The sequence below is a fragment of the Aphidius gifuensis genome, linkage group LG4 (genome assembly GCF_014905175.1).
Source record: "Aphidius gifuensis isolate YNYX2018 linkage group LG4, ASM1490517v1, whole genome shotgun sequence".
NCBI classification, from domain to species: domain Eukaryota; kingdom Metazoa; phylum Arthropoda; class Insecta; order Hymenoptera; family Braconidae; genus Aphidius; species Aphidius gifuensis.
Genome location: NC_057791.1, coordinates 20560987 through 20575027, shown reverse-complemented (window position 1 = coordinate 20575027; position 14041 = coordinate 20560987). Strand labels below are relative to the sequence as shown.

The window sequence follows — 14041 nt, the reverse complement described above, 5'->3', positions numbered from 1 at the left end:
TATTAGTTCCAGAAAACTGACCAATATATAAAAAAAAATTTCACAAAATTTAATATTTCATAACTTGTTAGTGGAGGATTACTAAAATACATTTTTAATTTAGTATAACTATTTAAAATAAAAAATAAAAACAATCAAACAAATGCTTGGAATTTTTCGTTTTAAATATTTAACAAAATATTGGTCTTGACTGTACCAATAATAAGACAAGTAGTTTTCATGAAACGGCCGATAAATAAGCATCGAAAAATTGTAGATAAGGACTTATTCAATAATAATTCGTCAACTGCAATTTTTTAAATATAAAAATATAGACATACCATTTAATCACACAATTTTAAATATTTTATTAATAAAATATCGCAGTATATCATTCAGAGTGATTAGATAAAAATAAATTTTACGATAATAGTTTTAAAAAATTAATTAAAAAATAGTTGACATATGCATATCTCCAAAAATTAGAAAAAAAATAAATAATATATATTTAATATAATTAATTAAATATAAATTAAAATAAAATCTGCTATTAGCAGTTTAGTATGTGATATCACGCGATATATATTTTTTAAAAAAATGGTGTATTGATTTTTTCTTTCCATCACGTGTTCGAAAATATTATTGCTACTGTATAAATTCTTATATTTAAAAATAACAATAATATAAATTATAAACAAATGACAAATACATTTTGAAAGAAAAATAAATAATATTGTAAAAGTTTTAAAGGCACAAAGACAATTGAGTTTATGTAATTTTTTTTTTTTTCTGATTAGTGTCATTAATATTGCTCGAAAAATTATTGGTACTTTAACACAACATTCAGATTAACAAACACGATATAATAGATTTCAGTTTAGAATTAAAATTAAAACAGTAACAAATTAAAATATAATTAAATTTTACGAGACACTTTTGAACAATAATTAACATTAACATTTATAGAATTCAAAGCTGCCTCGGACAATTACATAAGCTTTTCTAACATGATGAATTTTATTATGATAAGTTATTCAAGGCTTTAAATAATTATCAACGATAAAATATAACAGCCTATAAAACTATTTATATAATTAACTGTATACACGAAAACAAATTCATTTGTTGAATCATTTTAACTTGAAATTTATTTTCTATTTTTTCCCTAATAATAAAAATAGTAATAATAATAGAAACAGAGATAAATAGTAATTAATTCGAAACATAATTCAAGTTAACACTCTCAAATTTGCAATCACTTGAAATTTATAAAATAATGTAAATTGAATTAAAATCATTTTTTATTTTTTTCGATTGTTGATTGTGTCAGAATATTTAAATGCTGCTTCTTATGTACCTATTTTTGTTGTCACTGTTGATCAGTCCTAGAATCATTTTATAAATAAGCTAGATCTTCAGAGATTTAAACAAAAAAACAATAGCATTTTTTTTTTATTTATTTAATTGCTGACCTTCAAAATTTTCAATTGCCTTGTAAAAAAAAAAAATAATGGTGCTGTTTATTTTTGTTTTTTTTTTTTAATATAATATAATTATTGAATAAGAAAGTGATAGATTTTTGGACCCAAGACCAGTCTCTGACCAAATCAAGACCTTATTTAACCCTATGGATCAACAATTTTATTATTTTATTATTAAAGATGACCAAAATCTTTACATTGAATCAATTCATTCATTTATATGTAGTATCACTTGAAATTTATTAAAAATTAAATTTATCTAGTTGTGTAAATAGAAAAAATGCAAAAAAAAAATATATATTTATGTTTAGACAGTTTCGAATATCTAAGAGTGCGCTAGTTTCGAAAGTGTTTGACGAAAAATCACTTAGAAATTATATAGATCAAAAACTATAAAATAAATAATGATAATATAATACCTTGACGATCACAATAATGACAATCTTTAGTTTTAATAATTTCAAGTGCAACGACAGAAATTTAAATAAATTTAAAAAAATACTTGATAAAAGAAATAACAAAGAATTAAAAGCCTCTTGATATATCATGGCAATTTGACTCGAGCACACTCGAAGAATCGATACTAAATAAAAAATGTATTTTAAAAAAAAATAATAAAACTCAATTATATCACCGTAGTTGCCTCATACATTCTACTGGCGAATTAAATAAACTTAAAACCGTTAAAAAAATTATTAAAATATAATGAAAAATATCTAAAAAATTATATTTTATTTTGTGAAACTTTTAAAGTTCAACACACGCTTTAAAAATAATAAAATAATAATCATGCACAGAAAAAAAATACAAACTACCATACAGGGTTCTTTAACTCTATAAAAAAATGAAAAATATTTCTTCAAAAATAAAAATCGAAATAATAATTAAACCGTAAATCGTACACAGCGTTTTTATTTTTATCTCTATCACAAAAATTATTTAAAATAATAAGTAGAAAAAATAAAACAAAAAAATGTACCAATAAAAATAAATATATTTGATCAAATTTAACACAATTAATACTGATCAAAATTTGTAAAAATAAAAAAAATCATTATACATTATATAATGATAATTAAATAATGCGTACTTGTATTTGTAAAATATTAATTAAAGAGCGACGAAATTATGTGTGAAAAAAAAAGAAAAGCAATGTCAAATACAGAATTTTCGCCTTGTCAAATATTGTAAATTCGCAACACTGTTTTCCCATTATTATTAATTAAGAAAATTAAAATTATATAATAGTTATAATAGTAATAATAATATCTGCGATTGTTAAAAATCTATAAAATAGTTATTTAATAATTTAAAAAATACCATATTAAATTTTGTTTATTTATTAATTATTATTTTGCTCATTAACAAATGATGGCTGATACATTTAAAAGCGATAATGTATGTGATATTAACATGCAAAAAAAATAATTAAATTCATCATCATTATACCTATTTGATGAATAAATTTTTTTGTTCTTTAAATGTTTTTTAATTTCTCAATTTTTGCTTAATGATTTGAGACGTTATTGCTTCTGTTGGCTGGCGCAATCTTCAGTCAAAAAATTAAAGCTACTTGTGATGATGATACAACAGTTTGATTTAAAAATAAAAACTATAATTTAAATTTTTTTTCTCTCACATTGAATATGTTTCTTATATGCGAAATATAAAGTCAGTCGAAATCGAAAAACAAAAATAATAACCATCGAAAAATGGAGAGAAAAAAAATGTAAAAATACTAGTCTGTTATTGTATTTCGGTGAATTTTTTTTTGTCAACGAAATTCTCTTTTCATACTTGGTCCTCTTGCTCTCACGATCATCTAATACAAATCGAATTTTTTTTTAGTTTCAATATCAGCAGCTGTTGGATTTTGTGTGACAAGAAATTGACCAGCTGGGATACGCTCACGATGAAATAACACGAATAAGAATACACCAAAAAAAAAAGGTAAGAATGAATTTAATGTTACCAAAATATGTTGCCAGATGTAACAATACCAAGTGAATTTTTTTCTAAACGATACTTGATATTGAATAATTTAAAATATACATAATTTAATTGAACAAATTTTATTTCAATAAAAATAAAATACAAGACCAGTATAAATATAAAAAATAAAAAAATAAAATTTATAAAAATAAAATAAAAATAATATTGTCAGTCAGCACGCACTTGCTGTTCTCGGTCTTATGTCCCTTGTATATATTGGCAAAAGAATTGAATCAATGAGAGAAATAAAAGTCGATAATATAAAATAAAATAAATTGAGACGACTAAATTCCGGTTTTATGCTGAATTAAATTTTTAACTCGCGACACGAATGATGATTTCCGGTGGCGTCTCTTTTTTTTATTTTTTTATTATTTTTATTCTATACTCATTTTACTTATTTTAAAGAAAATAAGTCGTTTATATTGCCTAGAAATAATCACGTATTCCATCTGCATTTTACCAATTTCATTTATCTTTTAAAGACAAAAATATATATACTTGAATCATGGCTGCTGAAGATGAGAGTATATAATTTTTAAAAAATTAAAATAAATTTATAAAATGAAAAATAAATAAGCAAATAAACTGGTATGTGCAGTACATGAAAAAGTTAAATATGTAAGATAAAACAAGATGAACAAAAATGACTCGTGGCAAAAATAAATAAATATAAAAATAATAATAAAAACAACAAGGCTCTGTCTGCAACATGTATACACGAGCAGTTCATTCATGCACTAAATAAAAAAAAATAAAATAATAATAATAAAAATAAAGAGAGGAGAGAGGCTCAAGTAGACTGCCCTCACGCATTGAATCAAACTAACGAACGAGAAGGAATGTACGATCAACTTGAATTGCATAATAATATTGTACAAATCAATAAATAAGTAACTCAATTTTCAGCTGTTTGAATAGTAATTTTAATTCTTCTTCAATGAGTCATAAAAATATTAATATAAAATACACATTTGAATATTCATGGATCATATTAATCATAAAATGATAACAATCATATGATGATGATTCCAGTTGATCCAGGCATAATAAAAGTGACTTAACAAATGGATATATATGTTAAGTAGTTTTATAATATTTCAAGATATATCTTGGTAAAGTGGATAAATTAAAAAGTATCCAACAAGATCAGAGAAACTATTGAACACCAGACAGATTCTGTTACAAGATATCAATTGGTTATAAAAAGTATATATATATTTTTTTTTTTAAACAGACAAACCTGTATATGGATTATATTTATCTGGCAGATAAACCAACAAACACCTTTTTATTTAATTCGCTATCATGACACTATTTTCCACGTGATGCTATAAAGCCCCGTGGTTCTTCTTCTTCTTGTTTTTTTAATTTATTTTTGGTATTTAATTTTACTCTCGTGGTAACTGTTGGTTTTTTAGTTTCTGGTCTTTTAGTTGTTGTTGTTCTATTGCAAATCAAATCGATATTTTGTTGTGAAGAGGTTTTTCGTGGTTTAGCAATAGTCTTCTGTAAAAAACAAATAATTATATCAAAAAAAAAATTATTAATAATGATTGGAAATGTTTTTTTTTTTTACTAACGTGTGTCGTTGATCTCTCAGTTGTCAATGATAAATTTTGACTTGAACATATTACGAAATAAATTAATAAAATAATTAAAATATTCATTGTTAAATCATATTTTATTTTTTAACTATTATTTATATTATTTTACTGGCTATTTTTGAAAATTACCAACGACCACAATGAGGCGTTTATAAAATTATTTTTTTTTCTGACATTTAGTTGATTCAAATATCAATTTACGATGTCATTTGCATAGCCAGATGGTATTTTAAATAAATTAAATATTAATTAATTTTTCACCGTCATTTATTAATTGTAAATATTGACATTGATTTTTTATTTTTAAATTCATCTGTTTACACTGTTTGCCCAATTTTTGTAAATTTTTTAAATTTAACGAACATGAAATCAGATCACTTTGTTGAACTAAACACGATATATATAGTTCTGTTTTATTTATTTTTTATATTTTTTTTTTATGAATTTAATATTGTGCATCTTGTATGCCTAACAAATGCACGTCCGGGCACTTGTAAATGTATGACTGGTTGAACCCAAAATTCCTGTTTTTTCGATTCCAAGTTGGGACTCACCCAAAGTCCGTATTAGGAAACTTGAAGTCATTGTGAGTGCATCTTCAACGAGTTAGTGAACAAAATAAAAATAAAAAAATTACAGTGAAAAAAAAAACCATCAACGGATGGATGAAATAATAAAAATAAAAAAACAATATTATAAAAAAAAAATATATATAAATAAAATAAAAAAAGTTAAAATGAGAAGTGAAAGACTAACACTTGCTGCAGTCAATGGCAAATTATTATTATTTTCAACAGAATAAATGAATCCTACGCAATTGCTTATTCGCAATTATTTTCTGTCTTTAAAAATAATACTATATCATATATTAACTTGATTTATTTTTTTATTTAAAAACTTTATTTTACCTGATTATAATGATGAAAAAAAATTTTCAATTTCACGTACAATTTGTTAGGCTTGTATTTCAAGTATTATATTTTAAAAAAATATATATCTCTTGGTAAAAAAAAAAGTAAAAAATCCTTCAAGGTGAGCCGGGATGAGTGAATGGGCGTATGAATGAATGGAAATATAAATTCGTGCTTGAACGTGAAATTATTTCACAGACCCAGCAACACAGAAATTTCATTAAAAATATAAATTTAAAACCTCAATAATAATTAGTAATTTTATATTTTAATTGATCATAAATTTTAAGATAATTAACATTGAAATAAATTTAAAAAACCAAATTAATTTTCTTTTTTTGTCTTTTAAATTAACAAAATTTATTTATGATATGAAGAATGATCATTTTACAGTGAGCATACAAATTGAACAGTAAAATAATCTATTTAGTAGCAAAAAAAATAATAGTAAAAATAAAATAGAATATCAGTGAAGGACGGTTTCAATAATAAACATCGCTTCTTTATTAAATTAAATAATTATTAAAAATTATTATACACATGGCTCAAAAGTGAACAATATCATGATCACAATATTTTTTTTATTTTTTCAAACTATCAATAATTAAACTATTATTATTTACAAAATATAATTTCATATTTATAACTAAAAAAAAATAGTTCATCGCAGTTTTACTTTATCTCACATATGTATATTGTTATTTTAAATAATTTAAATAACAACCTACTAAGAAATTAAATTATTCAATTAATTAATTTATAAATAAGACTAGATATTTGTTAATTAACTAATTATTAATTATTTTTTTTAAATATACAAATTTAAAAAATCATTTTAAATATTTAAAAATTACAAGCTCATAATAATTTATAACAGTAATGATTGTTTTTTTGTTTCTTCAAATTATCATTTAAAATATGACACTAAAATGCTCACATGATCAATCGTTCTTTGGTTAACGAGCAGTAGATAAAAAAAAAAATAATTAATTCAATAAATATGTACAGTCTCCACTGTCTTTGGCATCGGGTTTGATAAATTGAAAAAAAAAAAATGAAATAACCCGATAATAATTTGCACTTATTCTTCACATATCGTGTTGCACCAATAATGAGCAGAATATAATATTTATAATGAAAATAAAAAATAGATAAAAAGTTTATATAGTAATAAGGCACACTTTCTTAAATTTTATATCCAACACATTAACCAATTGGCATTTATAATGCATGCCTGACACAAACAACATTTAACAAGATGTATAATTCACTGAATGAATAGTGACTCAATCAAAATACTTAATCTTTCAATAGCTGTACAATTGAATATTAAGTTATTTTGTCTGGCGTAAAACGGCTTCTTTACACGTAGTCGGTGCCTTTCACATGGCATGTTGCCGAAGAAATACCGTACAATTCAACAATCTATATACGCGACACGATTTTTCATTTGCACAATCTCACATATATATTTTTTTATTTAAAAAAAAAAAAATCTTCAAGTCTAAGATAACAACCATGTCCATCTATATTTATATATATATATATATTTTCATTTATTTATTTATTAACGACACTTTTAAGAAAACCCAGAACTTGTACTTTGTTCAGACACAATTAAATGCACATTATTTTTCCAACATCATGGACATTATTGAAAATAAATAAAAGAATTTAAAAAAAAATAAAATAATATTATTATTGTCAATAAGAGGTATCAGTTGTTTGTTTAGGTGAATTTTTTAAATGATAAATTATTCATGCAATTGGTAATGTTTGATTTTCATCAATGACATTTGACATAACAACAAGATCTGAATTTGATATTGGTGATGGTGATTGTTCACCATCAACTTCAGCAATAATTGTTTGTTCATCATCAGGATTATGATTTAAATCACCAACATTACCTGGTAAATAATCTTTCCAACTTCTAAATAAATATCTTGTAAATTTTCTTAATTGACGAAATTTACAATATGTTGCACCTTCAGCTGATTCTAATTGTTGTGTTTGTATTAAAAAACCTTTTTCTTTAAATGTTTGTTCAAGTTTTTCACGTTGTAATGATTTACGTGTTTTTCTTTTTCTTCTACCATCATCAGCGACAATAACACGTTGACAAGATGATGATGATGATGATAATGATGATGATGATAATTGTGGTGGTGGTATTCTTTCACCAGCAGCACTTAAAAATGCACCAGCTGATGATGTTGCTTGTCCAGCTGGTTGTTGTAATGTTTCACGTGGAAAAAATTCATAACCACGCATTGATTTATCACCAGTACCACTGTAATAACGAAAATTACCACCAGAATCAACAGATAAACTTTTTTTTTCTTGTAAACTTGGTTTAGCACCACCTGTAAATTTAAATTTACATATACTAACTTCTGTTGCTGGATTATTATTATTTTCAGTTGGCATTGGTGGTATAAATATTGCTGATCTTTTACGTTTTGTTGGTTGTGCTGTTGTTGTTGTTGTTGATTGATTTGTTGATTGATTTGTTTGTGCAATACGTTTTGGACGTGGTGATATTGATGGTGGTGTTACTGTTACTGATACTGGACTTGGACTTGCTATTGGACTTTTAGAATCAACCATTGATGAATACACTGTTTTTGGTATTATTTTCGATTCTTTTGTTGATGTTGTTGTATCAACTGGTGATGCTTGATTTTTATTATCATCTTTTGACATTTTTTGATAATACATTAATTGTGATTGCAGGGCCATTGGATGAATAAATACACCTCCATTTGGCCAATAAACTAATCCATTTGAATTTTGTCCATTTTTATCATTTTGATTTATATTTTTTGTATTATTATTATTAATATTTGTAATATTGTTGTTGTTATTAATAGCAATATTATTATTATTGATGCATTCAGGTAATTTATTTGAATTAATTAAATTTATTTTTTTTGTATTTTTAACATCTACACACTCAATGTCTTCATTATCACTCGATGATTCACTTTTAACATGTCCAGATTCATAAATATTTCCATGTTTACGTAATAAACGAATTTTTAATTGATTAAGATCTTTAATACATAAATTAAGTGGTTCATTTTGTTCTTTATTTTCATCAAGTATAATATTACCTTTTTTTGATTCTTGAGTTAATCTTTTTTCTAAAAGACTACTTATTCGATTTTGTATATCTGAACGTTGAAAATTAATTTGTGGTGATTGTTCACGATTATTTTCTAAACGTTCTTGTATATCTTTTCCACGTTCTTCATGTCCTGGTGTACCTGGTAATATTGTGCCATAATTTTTATATATTAAATGACAAATATCAGCTTTTTTAGGTTTTCTACCACGACGTGGTTTACTATTGTCCAGTGTTATTTCACCCATGTATGGTAAATCAGAATATTTCATTGGTGGTCTTGGTGATGGTTGATGATTTATTGTATAATTATTTGCTGATGATGTTATAACTGATCGACGATAATTTGATTGTGATGAATTATTATTTTCAATTGAATTTGTGGGAGATATTTCTTGTTGTACTGCTGTTATACGTTGAAGCCAACCTTGTACATCTGCATTTGGACTTGGTGTTGAGGGTGATGTTGATGTTGATGTTGTTGGTGCTGGACTTGGTGCATTTGGATTATATCCTTGAGTTGGTGAAGTATTCAATGCCTCTTGAGCAAGAGCAGCTTCATAATGATCCAAATATTCTGGTGGTAATGCTTGATGATGAAATTTTAACTTCCATCTGGACTTTCTGCGACCACGACTACTACAAAAACAAGAAAACAAAAAATATATTTATATAAAAATAAAAACGAAATAATTGAATGTTTTTTATATCTATAAAATTTTTATAATTCACATTTGATGCAATATTTGATCACACAAATATATATACACTGTAATTTATTTGAGAAAAAAAAAAAAGTCAAAGAGATACCTCTAGAATTTGAACGACTCTTTGGTGGCTCGTTCATCAAGTTTTTATTTTTTTTTATTTTATCTTATATATATATTACTTTTTGTGGATCGATCGAATTCATTGCCAAACCTGTTTTCAAGACGCCCATTTAGGAACTCTCATTCATGTGGACCCCATTTCCGAATGTCTGACAAACTTCAACGACATTTCAAAAAAACCCATTTTTTTTATTTTAAATTTTTCTGTCTCTTATTCGTCTCTCTTCTTACTTTGACTTCCCAAATATATATACAATAAAAATAAAAATAATCGAGCTCAATGGCAACCAATTATAATCACCTTGGTCTGGATCTGTTGATACTGTCCTGATTCGTCTGTCCCAGTGTAGATTCACCAGTTGGTTGTTGCAATTGCTGATGCACTGTCATTCCATCATGACCATGATGCACGTGATGTGCAACTTCAGTAGGAGTAGATGCACTACTTGATTCTGCTTGTTGACTGTTAAGTGCCTCGTTAGAACTGAATCTTGACATTAAAAGACAGATTCAACTACGTTATCTCATGTTACGATTTTTCACTTAATTTAAAGACATATCATCAAATGAAATAATATTAAAAACAAAAAAAAATACATAATATATATTTGGTCTTGTTGAATAATAAATGTATTGATCATTGAAAGATTTAAATCAAGATGGTATCATCATTAATGCCAATCACAAATACATTTATACACGCATATAATTTATATCATGAAGTTTGTGACAACAAATAAAGTCTTATACTGTTTTGCAAAGTCGTATCGAGGCGTTATAAGCAATGATCATTTATCCTCATTGAATGACAAATGAATGTCATTATCACAAGTGATCTATATTATTTTTATTTATTTTTTTTTATTATTAATTATTTCTATTATTATTATTACCTGTTATTAATAACACACCTTGCTCTTTCATCGTCATCTTGTGGCTCTTGTTTAACCGCCATGTGAACGAGTTCTGGCAATTGATATTGTAAATGTTGAAGAAGATGCAATGGATATTGATAGTTTAAAGTGTCTGTCAGGGAGCTTACAATACCTGTTGATTGTGCACGAGGCACGACTTCCTCGGTCTGCATAATGCCCCCTAATTAAACAAATAATAAATAGAAAAAAATAATTAATTATTGTTTCACTTGAAATATATATAATAAAAGTAATTTATATTTATTTTTTTTTTTACAAAGTGTCTCATTAGTGTCATTTTATTGTTAAATATCAAACACCATTTAAATTGTCACCCTTGAATAACTCAAATGAATTTTTCAAGTACGACATTTTTGGTGATAAGATCGTTTGGCCAAATGAAACGACTCTTGTGGAATTTAAAACACGGTGTGAGGTCCAAGAATCCTACATACGTGGCTCACGGATCGTAAATATATATATCTGGACAGATGGGAATTGCTTGTGTTGCACGTTTTAAAAACATATTTTAAAAAAAATTAAAAAATATACATCTAAAAGGAAAATTTCTTGTCATATAAATAGCTAATTGTTATTAATATTATTTTTATTTTTAAAGCCGCAAAGAAAAAAAAAAAAAAAAGGGAAATTATCAATAAATATTAAAATTCATTTTTTTTTTTTTTAATAAAAATTTGAAATATAAGTTTTAGTGTTGTAATTTCATTTTAGGTAATAATTTTTTTTTTTTTTTTTTTAAATAACATTTGTTTGATTCAATTCTTTTTTCCTATTATTTTTCGTGATTCAAATATTTTTCTTGTATTTTTTCGTTAAATTAATTTAAAATTCATATTTTTTTTTTTTTTATTGATTGATTGTTTGATTGAGATGATACTAAACTTGTATTTCATTGAAAAAGCCAAATAAGAATGACACTGTCCGTACCAGCCCAATATAGTGAGCCGCGTGTGTAAAATTTATTTTTCATCTATTAATAGTTATCTGGCATAGCGCCACTATTTTCGGTTCTGTCTCTCAAATTTCTCACGCCATATTTGGAATTACAACAGTAGTTTACTATTACCAACTACTATTAAATTTTTAATATTCCTTTTTTGGTTGTAACTCGACAAAAAGAACCAAAACAAAAAAAAAAAAAAAAATCATCTTTATTAATATTTCTTATTTCATCTCTAAATATAATTTTAAAAAACATGAAAGTTGTTGTTGCATGATTTTTTAAAAAGTATTTTTACATTTACATATTAACGTTATTTTTATATTAAACAAAACAACAATCAATATCACGTATTTACATTCTTAAAATAAAAAAAAATAATAATAAAATACCGGTGGCTAATAACAGAGAAGAATAATGTTTAATCCATATAATGACTCGGTGGAATTTAATCGTAAAACCACTTGTCAGAGATACAAATTTAGAAAACAAAAATAACAGTTAATATTTAACATTTTAATGTTAAATAATTTCATCATTTTAATAACACTTTTATTTGATAAAAATTCAAATCATTCAAATTTAAAAAATTTACATTCGAAATATCTCAGAAAATAAAAATTTTATCATCATGCAATTTGTCAACACAAAATGTGATATTAAAAATCAAGTGTCAAAGAGATCAGCTGATGTTGAAAATAAATTTGACAAACTAAAAACATTGATAAAATTAATTTATTCATTTTTTATTATTTATTTAAATTTTACCTGTTACGGGAAATGTGTTATCCGGCAACATGAACACACTTTAATTTGATTCACGTTAAACAAAAAAAAAAAGGAAAAATAACAAATGTTTATCACAATCACAAAAGTTATTTGAAAGATAAAAAAATTAATAATTAAAAAAAAAAGGAAAAATAAAGAAATCACTTAAAGGTAAAAATATTTTTCACTAAATATGGCCTGTCGAAGGAGCACAACCCCAGTCGACGTTCACGATAGTACTCACGAGTACACATTAACCGGCCCCAAAGCTCTTGGGCGGATGGAAATCTGAGATTGCTCCATATCAGGTCGTGTGTCTGCTCGAGGCAAACGTGTGGTTCTTTGGGCGTTTGTAAAGTGAGAAACAAATAGAATGATTTTAAAAAACGTAAAAGAGAGTCAATATATATCTTACTCTGTTATTTCCATGGTATATTATACGATAATAAAAAGACTTAGGGTATATATTTAACCCTGTGACCAAAACATAACACAGAAAGTTGAGATGTACTTTTAAAAAAAAAAATACAAAAATTATTATTTTTACAATTTAATATACATAATAATTTTTTTTTGCTTTCTTAAATATTTAAAGCTAAAGTTTATATCGTTATAATTATTTTTTAAAAATAATTTGAATCAATTTTTTAATACATCAAATTACAAAATAAAATTTATATTTAATTTTTTAAACTAAATTTAAAATTACATATTTAAAATTCAATTTTACTAATCAAAATAAATTATCAGTAAATTAATTAAATTGTTTTTTTTTTTCTTTCAATTTTTTCAATTGTAAAAATTTATAAAATTATGACGGGTGTGGTTAAGTCAGTTGTTGACATATCACTGCGTGGTACTTATTGGGAAGTTGTGGGTGGTTCGAGTTATACCTATAAGGAATATAATATATGAACACCTACGCACGCATGACCACCATTCAATCCGATGAAATAATAAAATAAACATTTTTTTTTACAAATCTAGATATACCTGCGGGATACATTGCGTGCAAAATTTTCAATCAACTATTTTTTTTTTTTACTTTTTTTTTCTTTTTACATCCAGCATTATAACTGAGAGTCATTTAAAAAAATTTTGAACCGAGGCAATGAGCTCTAGACATCCGGGTATGTTATTTGTCGAAATGAAAAAAGGAAAAATAAAAATACCAACTTATTTTAATATTTTTTTTCTTTGATATACAACCTCGAAACTAACTCCATTTATAGAATTCAAATTGATATGTGTGTAGTTGAAATAATAAAAATAAAAACTACCATATACTTTTTGTGTTATTCATTAAATATATTTATATTTATTCATGTTTTTAATATTTATTATTATGATGATGATGATGATTTATTTATTATTATTTTTTATATTCATTTAAACTTGTTGAAGAAGAATAAATATATGATAATACAATCGAATATAGTCATCACATAAAATTGCAAAAGATTAGCCAATC

General features: G+C 24.7%; 1 protein-coding gene and 1 long non-coding RNA gene across 4 annotated transcripts; both read right to left on the bottom strand.

Annotated features, from left to right (window-relative positions):
• Positions 1–4498: 4498 nt before the first annotated feature.
• On the bottom strand, positions 4499–5151 carry LOC122855571. Its single transcript, XR_006374078.1, has 3 exons — positions 5036–5151; positions 4696–4961; positions 4499–4631 (listed from the first exon to the last, which is right to left on the bottom strand). It is a non-coding gene; the product is annotated as an uncharacterized LOC122855571 (long non-coding RNA).
• Positions 5152–6298: 1147 nt separating this feature from the next.
• LOC122855570 (putative uncharacterized protein DDB_G0277255) lies at positions 6299–12924 on the bottom strand. 3 transcript variants are annotated; one of them, XM_044157046.1, is made up of 4 exons: positions 12571–12924; positions 10821–11022; positions 10229–10417; positions 6299–9736 (listed from the first exon to the last, which is right to left on the bottom strand). In XM_044157046.1, exons 1-4 carry the CDS (start codon positions 12599–12601, stop codon positions 7729–7731), a joined length of 2430 nt encoding a protein of 809 aa, XP_044012981.1. In that variant the 5' UTR covers positions 12602–12924; the 3' UTR covers positions 6299–7728. The 3 variants fall into 3 exon arrangements, with proteins under 3 accessions (XP_044012981.1, XP_044012983.1, XP_044012982.1); XM_044157048.1 differs by having other exon boundaries at positions 10839–11022; positions 12571–12910; XM_044157047.1 differs by having other exon boundaries at positions 6621–9733; positions 12571–12910.
• Between the last annotated feature and the right edge of the window lie 1117 nt (positions 12925–14041).